This window comes from Planococcus citri, chromosome 1 (genome assembly GCF_950023065.1).
Source record: "Planococcus citri chromosome 1, ihPlaCitr1.1, whole genome shotgun sequence".
Taxonomy (NCBI): domain Eukaryota; kingdom Metazoa; phylum Arthropoda; class Insecta; order Hemiptera; family Pseudococcidae; genus Planococcus; species Planococcus citri.
Window position 1 is genome coordinate 75,844,609 of NC_088677.1, and position 14,864 is coordinate 75,859,472.

At 34.1% G+C, this 14,864-nt stretch overlaps 1 protein-coding gene across 1 annotated transcript; it reads right to left on the bottom strand.

Annotated features, from left to right (window-relative positions):
• Positions 1-1,558: 1,558 nt before the first annotated feature.
• LOC135842623 (uncharacterized) lies at positions 1,559-9,959 on the bottom strand. Its single transcript, XM_065360168.1, has 4 exons — positions 9,747-9,959; positions 9,235-9,548; positions 2,528-2,860; positions 1,559-2,452 (listed from the first exon to the last, which is right to left on the bottom strand). The coding sequence occupies exons 1-4, from the start codon at positions 9,805-9,807 to the stop codon at positions 1,826-1,828; spliced, it is 1,335 nt and encodes a 444-aa protein (XP_065216240.1). The 5' UTR covers positions 9,808-9,959; the 3' UTR covers positions 1,559-1,825.
• Between the last annotated feature and the right edge of the window lie 4,905 nt (positions 9,960-14,864).

Sequence of the window (14,864 nt, forward strand, 5' to 3'; positions counted from 1 at the left end):
GTGATATTCACCGATTCCAACGATTCTTGCACTACTGGATAAATGATACCAAATGTAGCCTAACCTCAAATTTCAGCTGCTCAAGTTGATATTTCGATTTTTCAGAGCGATTTTTCGATTTTCATCGATGGCAATTTTGAAAAACCGGGCAAAATTATGAACTCTAGAGACTAGCCCCCGATAAAATTTTCAGCTGCTGCAGTTGATACATATTTCAGTGTCTAGAGCAATTTTTCGATTTTCACATTGCAATTATGAGAAATTCCACCTTTTCAAAAAAAAAATGTGGTGAGATGGCGAGATATAATTGGCCGCGCGAAAACGCTAAAATATAAATATAGTGGATTTGTTATTGTTGATGATTTGATATTGGTTCCGACATTTCGTTGCCTTAGTTGCAAAGTAGCATATGTCCATCTGTTAACTTGATACTTCATGTAAAAGTGCTTTCAATCTGGAGTGCCATCTATTGGGTTTTAGTGGTAGCCAATGGGTAGGTATGTCGGAGACATGTCCCGCCAGCATACCTACCCATTGGCTACCACTAAAACCCAATAGATGGCGCTCCAGATTGAAAGCACTTTTACACAAAGTATCAAGTTAGAGATGGACATACGCTACTTTGCAACTAAGGTAACGATTTGGTAACCCCGACACAGACAATATTTTTATGAATTTAATATTATTGTTAATCACTTTTTACGTCATGCCTGAAACTGCTGCAGAAAATAGTGGCTCCAGAGATCAAAACTGTTACTATAACATTCTCATTCCAGATTATAAAGTCAACGCTCCTGGTGGCATTACAACATGGGTAAAGCAGGTAGAAACTCGATTTAAACTGGCGAAAATTACATCTGAGGAGGATAAATTTGATCATATGGTTGCGTCAGTACCACACGAAATAACGAGTTGCGTATTCGATATACTTAATAAACAATCCGCCAACTGTAAGTCCTTATACTACATTAAAAGATAAAATTATAAAAGAATTCGAGCCAAGCGATGCGGAATGTGTTATTTGTTATTGTTGATGATTTGATATTGGTTCCGACAAAAAAACAAATTACCTATGCCATCCCTTGAGAAAGTGCCGCATGCGCATTGCCTTCAAAAATAATTTTAAAAATGACAAAAAATGAAAATTTTGCAAAAGTTCCGATTTTTGGGTCAAAACTTTTCTAAATACTTACCTAACTTCTTTTTGTCAATTTTTTTTCTTTTTCAAAATCGCATCCCCCACCCCAAAACAAAACTAAAAATTTGGGCAAGGAGAAAATGATAATATATGACATATGTATGAGAGATTCTGGAATTGGAGGAAGTCTTGATAATTTATAAGGGATGGTTCTACATTACTACACTCATCAAAAGTATTAATTTCTACCTGAGAAATTGCCAAATATAAAGGATATAGACTCCATGTCACCTACATATTCATCTGGCAAAGCATATTCTTTGCAGAAGTTTCGATAGGTAGTATTTCATCTCTTCTTCTGCATCAAATGAAAAACTCTTTCAAACTTATTTGTCAAGTTTGGAGTAAGCCCTGCAATAACATGAATTTTGAAAAGCTTTGAAAGAGTGCAAACATGCTTTATTTGTTTTTTCAAATAGATAAAAAAATGGCGGGAAAGTTGAAATTCTTATAATGTACGTAGATACCTACTTAAAGCTATTTTCGGGTGTTTCCCAAATCTGTATGTAGGTATTATATTGAATTTGAAGCAAACAAAATCATTGAACGAAAAATTCTAAAAATAGTTCATTTAAAATATTGGCTAAATTCACACCAAAATTTAATTTTTTTCCATTTTGACATCCGTTATTTGGTGATCTTTTTCTTCGCTATTTGGGTCGTTTTCTCCTCATTTAGAATATTTCCATGCCCTTCCAAACTTTCTTTAAAAAAATCATCGAGAATCAAAGGTGCTGGTATTATGTACGGAATTTTAATTTTAAATAATTTTTCAACCTCGTGACTTCTGGCATTGCAACAATATGCGTAATCGAAAATCTCATCAGAAATATCTTCATCGTCGTCATCTTTTTTTTCATACCACATTTTTAAATTACAAGGCATTTCTGTTTCGCATATTTTCTTTTGCGGTGGCGAATTTGGTGTGTTATGTAAAACTACCAACGCCCCTGTTAAGTTATGTTCAACTTGAAGTATTTTGTACCAAATATTGTTTTGAAATTGATCATTAACTTGGGTCAATTGTTCATCGCCTATGGAATTGACCACTCCGGTGCGAATAACCAATTTCAGTTCATTCGAGTGTAATTTCAAAGCTATTTTCCTTATTCCTTGATTAATGGCGGTCATTAATTTTTCCAGTTTTTCCCAGAGGGGAGCTACATTGATGTAATGATTTACAGCGTTTCTCCATACCCTCAATGCTACATGTTCATTCGGCACGAGGAAATTTACAACCATTTTGTCGGATTTCTGAAATCATTTTTCGAAAGATTAGCGTTCATTATGATTTTATTTTGTTGAAGAATTGATTTTAAAAACGCATACATCTTGCATGTCAAATAATTTCTGCTTCAGATCTGTGAAAGTATTGGCTTGAAATTGAAACGGATCAGTACTGATTTCAATATCTCCACCTGTTTCACGTTGTAATTTTTCTTCACTGTCCGCAAACATTGCTGGTGTCCTAATGGTGTGCTTCGTCCATATAATTTTTTCATTCGACGTATCAATGCAAATTTGGTAAATTGGGAAGAAAAATTTCAACAAATCTCGACCAGGTCTTTTCAAGCCCATAAACGATCGGAACTTGGCGATTAAGTGTTGTTTGGTTTTTTTCTTGCGAAATTCTTTGAGATGATGTACAACTGATCCGCAATGCTGTAGGTACATGAAACATGTGCAATATTGTACAATTATTGTGGGGGTACGAAAAAATACCACAGGAGAAGGTACAAATATGGACCCCTCATGATTTAGGAAAATCAGCTAGCACTAATACAGTCACACCAGCTTTGGGTAAGAGTGAAGGTGCCAATTATGGACCAGTCCGCAATTTGGACCAGCGCAGCACCAGAACTCATAGGTAATTGTAGCGCAATCTGTCAGGAAAAAAATGTTTTCCAATGTATTTTTCAATGAAAACATGCATTACATGAGACCAAAAAACTGTTTTGTGATGCTGAAATTTTTTTAGTGTGTTTTTCACCTTTTGTCAATGCATAATTATACAGGTAGGTACCTCAGGGTGTCTACTGGCAAGGAAAACAAGGAAATAGCAAGGATTTTACTTGATGTAGCTAGGAAGCAGGAAAATAGCAGGGATTTTGACAATTTCTGTGTAATAGCAACACTGAAAGAAATAAGGCTGGACACAAATTGCATCCCGCACCACGGGTGGTACAAATGGGTAGGCTCGAATTGCGTCCCAAACAGGCACGAATTGCGTCCGCTGGGGCAGGTATATTTTAGACAGAAGAAGTGGCTCAAAATTTAAAAAAAAATGTATCCAGAAAGTAGGTCGTACCTTACGTCTTGCATTACCAATGTTATTTCAAATGAACTTGACATCCATACGCTTTAACTCTAAAAGAATTGAAAACACAACACTAGGGTCCCAGGGTTTTAAATAAAAACAAAAAAAATGCTGAAAAAAATTGTGCGTAGAGGAGGTTGTTCAAAAAACCACCAATGTCAAAATTTACAAACTTTTTTCCAGGGACGAAACAAGGCATTTTCTTGGGGGGGGGGGGGTATTCGACCAAAAATTTGCCGACTGATATGACAAAAAATACCGATTTTGCCGATTAAAACATTGAGTTTTTTAATGTGAAATAAAATGTGAGAAGACAATTTTGCCAATTGATATAAATTTTTTAATTTTTAGAAGCCTCAAGCAGAATTTCTTTGTTTTATAAAAATGAAAACTAATAAACAAATTGGCCCAGCATAGCAAGGGCAAAAGCTTTTGAAAATTTGTACTTTTATAAGTAAACAAACAATGATTTTTCATGGGAGGAGGTTGATTTTTTTTTGGTTCAAAATTTTCATAATTTGAATGATTTTTTTTAGAAATTTCAGCTCCAAAAAAGAAAAGCAAAAAGGTCCCAACAAAGTCAGGATAACGCATATTCGTATACGTTAATTTGTACGCATTCTTCCTATTTCTCTACAAACGACCATCCAACCTATTCAACACCCTAACCTTGGGACACAATTCGTGTCTAATTCTAATGGTCTCGAAAGGGTTGCTTTGGGGCGCAATTCGTGCCCAGCAAAATATTTCTTGGGACGCAATTCGTGCCTTTTCGTACTTTTAGGACACAATTCGTGTAGTGCCAGAAATAAACAGTAGGTAATAGTAGTTACAATAACACAATGCACTCAAACGCAGTAATTTTGGTATAGGAATGAAATGCATTAATCAGTGCATATTTAGAGAAGTAACTATTACACAGAAGTGCAGTAACCATTCCATCGCCTTTATTCAACAATATTTAAAATGGGGGGGGGGGGTAGGTACCAGAGCTCAAACTGGGACAGAGTAATACCCAGGTATACTCGTATTTGTATTCGGTTGAAGCGAATACCGAGTACTCCTGGGTACCTGGTTTGATGAAGACAAACCCAGGACTGGGACTATCCTGTCCCTGGTTGGCCTTTGACAACATATGCATCAGCTATGACTCATTTCAATTTAGAATCAAATGATGAGAATTTGTATGTGTGTGTGTGTGTTGTGTAGGTGTTTGTGTGATGTACATGATATGAAATGAATGAATGAATGAATGCATTGAGTGATGTAATACACTAGCAAGTTGACACTTGACAATAACACAGTACCCAGGACTACTTGGTTACCGACCGTATCTGTCATTGAAAATTGAACCGAATACAAGTAGGAGTACGGTATTGTACTCGGCCACAGTTTACCCTGACCCAGCACCAGGTATATTTGGTATTTGGACCGGGTCGAGCTCTGTTAGGTAGAGGAGAAGGTACAAATATGGACCCCCTCTAGCTTTTTGGCTTTAAAGGGTAGAAAAAATCATCAAATTTTTTTTTTGAATATACCATTCAAAAGGCGAAAGACTCTAGTATATTGTGTAAAAATTTTTTTTTTTTTTGTTGAAAACTCACAGAGAAATTTGAAATTTAGAAAAGTGACATAAAATGGTACAAATATGGACTCGGGTACAAATATGGACCCCCTCAAAAAATGAATAAAAATTTCAGAAAATTGAACAAAAATTTATTTGAAGATGTTTTTCGATGCTTTGGACTTGTCTTCTTTATTAATAACACTTTTCTCGATATTCTAAAAACCATTGAATCAAAATTAGATGAAAAAAAATTTAGGGGTCCATATTTATACCCATGCAAAAAATTGGCCAAGCTTATGAAAAATGAAAAATCATGGTTCCATTTTCAACATTTTGGACTTGTCTTCTTTGCTAATAACACTTTTCTCGACATTCTAAAAAATATTGAATCAAAATTAAGTAAAAAAATTTAGGGGTCCATATTTATACCCATGAAAAAAATCGGCGCAGTTTAAGAAAAATGAAAAAAATTATGAAAATCAGTTAATGTAAAGACAAATATGAAAGTATATTTTGAAAGTACACATTGTAAGCTACTTACTTCGCTAATAATTTTTTTTCCAAACTTTATTTGAAGTTGATGAATTACCGAATGAAAAACTTGTAAAATTTTCCATTGTGAAGAAAATAATGCGCAAACAAAAACAATTGCTGATGAGAGACACCCAAGTTTGCATGGATCCAAAATAAGTACTTGGATCATCCATACTACACTACTAGTATATTTTTTAGTACCCAGAATGACCGTTGCGCTAGTGGATGTACACTAAACCATGGGGGGTCCATATTTGTACCTGGGTCCATAATTGTACCTTCTCCTCTACTATCAATTTCAAGTTTCTCTGCACATCTAGATAATTCTCACTACAACAAATTTTTCAAAACCCAATTTCCTTACAAAAATTTTCCTACCTAATGGGGATTTGAACCTGTGACCTTTCGTTCCTAACCACCTGCACTTAAAGACATGGCCGCGAGTAGAATATTTGATTCAGGCCCTCAAAGTATTTATAGGTTTATCACTGTTTGGGAATGGGATGGGAATGCTTACCAGTTATTAATGAATTGATTTACAAAAATGATGTACAGTACACTCTCGATAACTCGAAACTCTCTAACTCGAAAACCTCTATTAGCCGAATCAACCTCCATTCCCCTTGAAATCTCCATAACACTCAATGTTAACTTTACTCGGATAAGTCGAAATTGACTATACAAACCAGTCATAACTCGAAGCTAAAATTTTGACGAAAATAGCGAGAAAGCCTCTACAGGGTGTTTCACGGGAAACAGACGATTCTAAAATTGAAAATCTCCCTGAAAAATGAAGATATCACGGAGGTGGCGGTGTTCCTGGGTAGCCAATAACATCAATTTTACCCTCTTATGGTTGGTTACAGCCACCGCGCTCTCAGTACCTTGGCATATTGAACGAAAGAAGAAATCATTTTTGCGGTGAAGTGAAATTCTCAAAAAAATTGAAGATGAAAAAAAATCGATTTTAACAAAATTTTAATGACAATTGAGGCAAATTATCATCACATGGGTGCTGATATCAAGCAGAACTATTGCTACGGTGGTCCAACGGCCAATTTTCCGCTGATGAGCGAGGAGAAACCCTTACACGATCAGCGTGTGACTGTATGGATAGGTGTTGCTTCATGGGAGATTATTGGCCTGTTTTTCTTTGGCGGAAATGTCAACACTGCGCGGTACCTAGACATGATAAACACCTCCCTACTCCCTTCCCTGGTGTGGCACAGACGTTTATGATCGATTTGGTTCGAACAGCATGGGGCTATGTGCCATAATACCCGCGAAATCTTGAATATTCTCCGTGAACCTTTTGATGGCCGTTTTTTCAAAGCGCGTGGAAATGGAGTGGCTTCACCCAACCTGACTGTTCAGGATTTTTATTTGTGGGGATATTTAAAGTCATGTGTATACAAAGACTGTCTGCTAGATTTGGAGCAATTTAAAATGGGGATTGCTGATAAAAATCGAGAATTATACTGGATGTTTTGCAAAAAACATGAAAAAATTGGGTGAAAAGATTGAGAGCGTGTGTTGCCGCTGATAGTCAACATTACGTGGATGTTTTATAGCATACATAAAATTGATGTTATTGGGAACCCAGCATAAAAATTTTGAATTTTTTCACCAAGTAGTTTCCGAGTATTTCAATTTTAGAATCGTCGGTTTCCCGTGAAACACCCTGTATAACTCGTACGTTGTCGGGCGTTTACCTCTATAACTCGAATATTTTTCAATTCTTCCTTCTATCTTTCATGCACTTAAATATCTCAGTTGTAACTCCAAGCTAAACTTTTGCCAAAAATAGTGAGAAAGCCTCTATAAGTAGTACGTTGTCTGGCGTTTACCTCTATAACTCGATCATTTCAATTCATACTTCTATCTTTTATGCACTTACATATCTCTCAAGTCATTCACTTCGTAAGACCTCTATAACTCGAACGCTCTCAAAATCTTACCTGCATAACTCGAAACTGATTATCTCGAAAACCTCTATAAGCCGAATGAACGACCATTCCCCTTGGATTTCGAGTTATCGAGAGTGTACTGTACTGAGTACTGCGCTGACAGTTCTCACTATAAGTACATTCTCATACAGAGAAACTTGGTGATGCAATAAATCCATCCTGGCGATGTACTTCTTCCATTATTTGATGCATTCTCTGATTTAAACTATGTAATCATGGCATCAAAATGAGGTAATTTGAAAATTACTGTACTGTGCAGTAACCATTACATCAATTTTGGGACTGAATTAAGCGTTTTGAAAATCATTTCTTTCAGTGAAGGAATTTTCAGAAAAGGTTCTCTTGAATTTTCAATTTCATAATGCATTTTCCATTGTTTTTCTTGTAATTTTTCTCATTAAAAATAGCTGATTTTGTAGTGGGAGAAAATTATCCCGTGGAGAAATCATTGGAAAATGCGAAAATAAATTCAAAAATACCATAAAATAAACATTTTAGGATTTTTGAATTTTTGATTTCTTTGATGGCACAGATTAGTTTATACATTTGTGCCATCAAAGAAATCAAAAATTCAAAAATCCTAAAATGTTTATTTTATGGTATTTTTGAATTTATTTTCGCATTTTCGGATGATTTCCCCCACCAGTTTCTACTTTTTGAATCATAAATTTTCAAAAGCTTTCGCCCTCGCTTTGCTCGGGCTGAATCATTTCGTCTTTCCTAAATTATTTTGTGTGACAAATTAGTCTTCAATTAAACATGTCAAAAGCAAAAAGTGAAAATTGAAAAAAACATTCAAATAGAAAATAATGGTCTTATACTTCTTTAATTATTATCAATTTTCAAAAGCGTTTGCCCTTATTACTTTGCTTTGAAATCGGAAGTTATAAAATTTCAGGGTTGTATATATATATGTACCTCAAAAAACGCAAAATTGTATATATTATTATGCAGCACAAAATAGCAATGAAAGGTGGGAAATTTCTTTCAAAAACGTTGAAAAGCACGAAATTTTAGCATTGAAGCTTCTTCTCAACAGATCTTACTGCTCTGAATTGTTAAAATCTTCGCCCTTCTCTTCTCGTCTTAGATTCAATTTTCAAAGTTCAAAAACTGAATAAATCACAAAAACGACGAAAAAAGGTACGAATTTTTGATTTCAGTACCTGTACCAAAAGAAAAATTTCTGTTCATTTTCCCTTTTGATAATTGTTTTCTGCTAATGTGACAATTGAAAAATAATTTGGGGGGATGTCTTTTTAAACTCAAATTTGAAGCAAGGAAAAAAAACAAGGAAATAGCAAGGAATTTGATTTTTCAAATCCAGTAGACACCCTGTACCTATATCGTGTCATTTTCTAAATGTTATTTATTGACAAGAGGACGTACCCACTCGTAGTTTCTGCTAGAGTAATCAGTTTTTGTGGAAAATGGAGGTATTGGGAAGGAGCGCCGAGTTCTTACCGAAGAACACAAAATAGAGGCTGTAGAGACGCGTTTTGGGCCAGTTCAATAAAATTTAGGGTAAATATAGGTCCAGTTGTTTTGTTTCCAACAGGTGTGTAGAATGGCAAAACCCCACAATATAACAGCAGATTTTTTTTCTTTCTTTAAATTTCTGTATTTATTTTATTAGTTAATTCAGACTCACGTAAAATCCCATCAAGTATACTTTGTGGTCTGACGACGTGCCGCATAAATTTTCATTATGTTCGAGCCACGGTTTAATTTGCTCCGTGCAATGTTTAGGCTGATCTTGATCGAAGGTTTTCTGGTAGAGGGAATACTTCGCAAAAGGATAAGTTGTAGAAATTGTGTCTAAATTTCTCTTATCGTCTTCTGTTTCAGGTGGACACAGTGTGATGATATTCTCGTTACTCAATGAAGGAATGGATTCTGTTGATATTTCCTGAGAATTTCTTTCGGATTTTAACAGGATGAACGGTTCAAACTGATTTTGAGCATCTGTACGCAGTAAAAATTTATGAATTTAGTTCGAGATGAATATTGGTATAGGTAAGTTTGAATTGATGATTTTTAATTTAGGTGCTTTGGGAGGTACTTGTGATATATTATTCAATAATCGACTCAAAAATAAGTCTGTTTTGAAAAATCAAGCTTACTTACCTACCTATTAAAATAAATTTAATGAGAAATTCTTACCTACTGTTGCATGACGAAAGAATGAAATCCAGTTCAAAATGGATATAAGGAAGATTTTCATTTTTAAGGGGTCTCAAAAACGAACGTTTGGTATCAAGTTGTGTTTTCTTCAGTTCAAAAATACGAAATACACGAGTCTGTTAGCCGTAAATCTGCGAATATATGTTTCACGTCTTACCTGAATTTAACGCGCTGATCTTACCTGCTGTGTACACAACGTAGGTACACGTATGAGGAACCATCTTGCGTTGAAAAAATTATATTGACGATGATTAATCAATGTACCTACCTACTCGATCGTACCTACTCGTGAATCACCTTTTCCAGAGAATTCTAACGCGGAATTTTTCAAAGTCCATTTTTGGGATTTGTTTAGATAACTGGAGGATCCAAAATTTCGCAAGAGGCTCTAAAACGAATCGATTTACTTGAGGTTGAAAATAGGGCATAATTCCAAATTTCAGCTGCGCATGCTCAATTTGAGGTTTTAAAAATTTGTCAATAAATCGAACATGAAATTTGCAGGGGTGGTATATCTTAGCGTCTTCTTTTAATTTGTCTTTATCCAGTCTAAACTCAAGTCCAGTGTGCCTTCATCTTCGCCAAAGTACCTACTCGTATCTATATCTATCGTAAAAATTAACCTATCCAGTATCCAGATCAGCTTCGCAACAACCGAACTTGAAACGTCTACTCATAAACGACTCGCGTTCATTTCTGAGCAATAATTTGAAAATTAATAGCGCTTTGTACGTACGTTTCGCGGTGTTAAAGAGGTCACAATTATGTACGTAGGGCTATTTAGTATTTTTACTGGGATCACGTTGCTGTGATGAGACATTCGTCGTCCTTCGATATCCATTCATAGCAGTGGCATGTCGGTTCATCGAATAAGCATTGTACAAATGCCCATGCCATTCGACGTCGTCGGCCCTAACGTAAGAGTACATAATACCGTGTAAATTATAATAATACGAGATTATGACCGCTCTAGAGCAATTCGATATTATAATAAAAATGTTAACTCGTAGAATAGGTAGTAGGTAGATAGAGAAAATGTGTAATGTACGTACGAAGACACCTTAACATTATTTTGAGAGCATGAAACGTGTTCGGTACGTTAGACACATTAATTTTTTTATGACGTGTAGGTTTATTAAAGGCTAAGAGTACCTAGGTAAAGTTGTCTAAATTGTGTAATTCCTTCAACTCTATTAACAGTTGATATATTCCTGTAGGTAAAAAGATACCTGTACGAGATATTTGTAGGTAGCAATAAGTTCGTCATTGGAAAAGGATAGTTGTTGGAAATTTACCCGCGTGTGAAAATTTTTTCGCCATGGGTTTATCGTGTTGAATCAATTAAAGCCACCTGCGGCACCTGTAGGACTAAGAGCACATCTGGATGGACGTGTACATTAAATATGGGTAAAATTTATACCTACCTATTATGAAGATGTTCTCAGAAATATTGTGTAATGGTCCAATTAATGACGTTCAATTGGTATTGTGATATAGCTCGCTAGATTACACACGATTGATACTTTAATTTGATGATGGGTTATTATGGTGTAAATTATTATGTACTTTGACCAACGATTGTAAGTACCTACTTCTCTGTAAATGAATCCGTGCAAATCGCACATCCGTAAGAAAAACTACTCAGAGGCCTATGCAATGTTTTAAAAGTGGTTGTTACGTACCCATATGAGCGAGAATATTACTTCCTCTAATTTTTTTCTAATAAATTTTAATTTATTGCATATAGATCATTAAGAAAGTGTTTGCGGTAATGGCCTCGAATGATTAGTTTAAACGATATATGAACTATTTTAGCTACCTACACGTGTAATAAAAAGGATGAGGAAAAGAAAGAGAGGTCATTTTTTTTCTTTTATCGGTGATAATGGATCGTATTTGGTATCTAGATCTATGTACTACAGGGACCATCGCCTTTGACGTAATGAACTAAGTACCTATCTTATTTTATAACTTTTACTGGCACGATACAAATTAATCTGAAGTTACTGAGGTATTTCCTGATTGATGGTAAGTCGTGCTTGCAGTTTACTTATTACCTACACCTCAGTGCAGTGCTGGTTAAGACTTTAATTTAATTCGAATGATTTTTCTCCATTTTTTTTATCCAATTATAAATCTACGTCTTCAACTTTAACTTGGATTTTCTCAAAATTCGTGGTCAGGTTGCATAATTTTTCAGAAAATTTTCCTACTTTTTTGGATTTTTTAAGCATTATTGCATGATTTTTTTGATTTTAATTTTGATGGAATATGTTATTTTTTTTCATTTTCACGAATTTTGTACCTACCAATTTTTGCTCTTTTTATTTCGATAATTTCACATGATTTTTTCAATGGTTATTTTATGTAGTTTTTTTAATTTCAATAATTCCAAAAACTTTGCTGTTGTTTTCTGATTTTTAAGTTATTTTTGAAAATTTTCTGGAGATTTGGTCATTTTTTCATAGATTTTTGATCATTTAAGTATAGACAGTTTTTATATTTGTGTAAATGTGTTTTGTGAATTAATTTTTTCTCGATTTTTCAACGATTTTCAATGTCATTTTTGTCGATTTTTAGACATCCTGTGCTTTTTTTCCTCGAGTGTTCTGCTGTTCTCTTTTATCTTCTTTTTTTTTTTTCTTTGGTTAAAATAAACAAAAAGTCTTATTATTTTCAAAATTGCCAAAAAGTACAAATTTTTAAACAAAATTTCAAAAAATGAAATCATTTTTTCGATCAAACTGAAATTTATTCCTCTTTTCAAAATTTTGGATTTCTCCTTCTTGCTTTCAGTTTCCTTCGAGAATGAAAAATTCCGACTTGAATAAATTTTGACTCTCTACTCCCCATCCTTGAAATTGAAACTTTTGAAAGTGTCTCGCTGAATAATTGGTAACATCTGTCGTTGTCACAAATGTTTCTGATAATTTTTTGCCATTTTTGAAGAATTATCAACAGTTAGGTATAATTTTTGAATGATTTTTCTTTATCAGTTATTTTTAATGACTTCGGAGTGAATTTTCGCTAATTTTCTATTACGTATAATACATAATTTGAAATGTTGACCTATTTTTCGAAGATTTGTACTCTTTTATCCGAGTAATATTTTTTGAAATTTCAGTATAATTTTACGTACCTATACGAGTTTTTAGTCTAGAAAATACGTTGATCACATTTTGTAAATTTTTTGCAAATTTTGGTAATCTTGAAATTTTTTATTTTTTGCCAGAATTTTTTTTAATGGAACTTCATTAAGGAAAGGTCGAGGTTTTTGTGACTTAAAAAAAAGTACTTCAGGGCAAATATTCGGTTTTGAGGGGGGGGGGGATGCACCTTTTCATTGTCGACTTATATGGATATGAATTTTGAATTTGAAAAATTTCAAAAACGTTCATTAACGTTTCAAAGTTGAACTTAATGTTGAACAATAGCTCGAATTTTTGGCTTTTTTTGGGGGGGGGGGGAGAAATTTTCCGCCAACATTTTCAAATGGGAGTTTTGAGATAGATTTCATTATAGGAAATTCATTTGTGATTTTGAGTGTTTATTTTTACTCGCATTTGGATTATTTGATTTTAATTCGAATCAATAATGAGAAGGCCCTCTGATTTGTATGATTTTTTTTACAAGTTTGGTAAGTGAAGTAACCATCGCTGAATCAAAATATTCATCTATTTTTAAAAATATGGCCCTTTCGACTCGCTTTCTAATTTTTTAAAAAAAATTAAAGAATGTTGAATATTATTTTTTTGACAAAATTGTCAAAAAGTCCCCTTTTTTGTTGACGATTTTCAAGAAAATCATGTTTTTTTCAAAATTGCAAAACCACCAAAAATAACATCTGACTCTTCGTTGTTTGGTAGAAATTTTGAAAAAGTGAGGCGGCATATTAAGGAACATTCAAGGGCCAAATCTGAAAAATAAATAAATTTTTTCAAACTCTTTATAGAACTTTCAGTAGGACCTCTTTTGGCAATCTTCAGAGGGATTATAGATAGATTGAAAAAAATTGACTAGTTGATTTTGGGAGTCGATGACCTTGAACTTTGGCAAATACTGACGATGATACTTACCTACTTTGAGACCACGGATCAGGCGACGGAAATTTTATGTGATTAATGAAAAAGAGTAGAAGTGGAATTTTTCAGGTTGATGAGCTCGACAAAGGGTGAGAGGGTTTGAGAAATATCTGAATGGAGGGTTTGGGTATATTGAACCAGACAGAAATGTATGAGGGGTGCCGCGGGTGCGTAACGAGGTCTGGAAAAAGGCCTTATTGTGTATCAGTTTCATATTAATTTTGACAAAAATTAGGACTTTTTGACAATATTGACCAAGTCGAAACTTTTTAATAATTAGGATGACACCTATGGCAAAAATCAGAAATTTGTGACCAATTTTTGCATAAAATTGCACATTTTTCAGCGAATTTGTGGAAAAACAGGACTTGGGGTTTTTTAGGCAGAAAGCAGAACCTTATGGCATTATAAGCAGAAACCACAATATTTTGACAATTTTGGCTGAAAATGACTTCTTGGACAAAAATTAGGATTTTTCGGCAATTTTGGCTGAACATTTGCCCTTTTTTTTGAAAATTTTGGTGAAAGATGATTGTTTGCATTTTGTCAAAAAACAAGACATTCATTAAGCAATTTTGAAAAAAAAAACAGAAGGTCATTTCATGTCAAATCAGCCAAAATTTGCAAGAAGGGTCGACGATTTTTTTAAATATTTTGCATGTTGGTAGAGGTCATCAAACGATGAGAAATGGCGCAAATCGGAGGTCCCTGGTCCCTACGACTTTTTTGTGAGCGGGAGAAGCATTTGAAAATATTTTCAAAATAGCTGCCAAATTAAAATTTTAAATGTGTGTGCTGGTGGTTCTAATTAACTTTGCTGTTCACCATTTTTTCTCATTTTTGTCTACATTCTCAGAGCTACATATTTGCTTATGGTGCCAAAATCAGTTTTACCACTTTTGATGATACAAAAAATCAATTAAAAAAATTGCAATTGAAATAAAAGTACGAAAGCATGGATTAAAATTCCAAAAAAAGTTTTCAAAAACAGCTCGTTTTTATGCACTAAGAACAA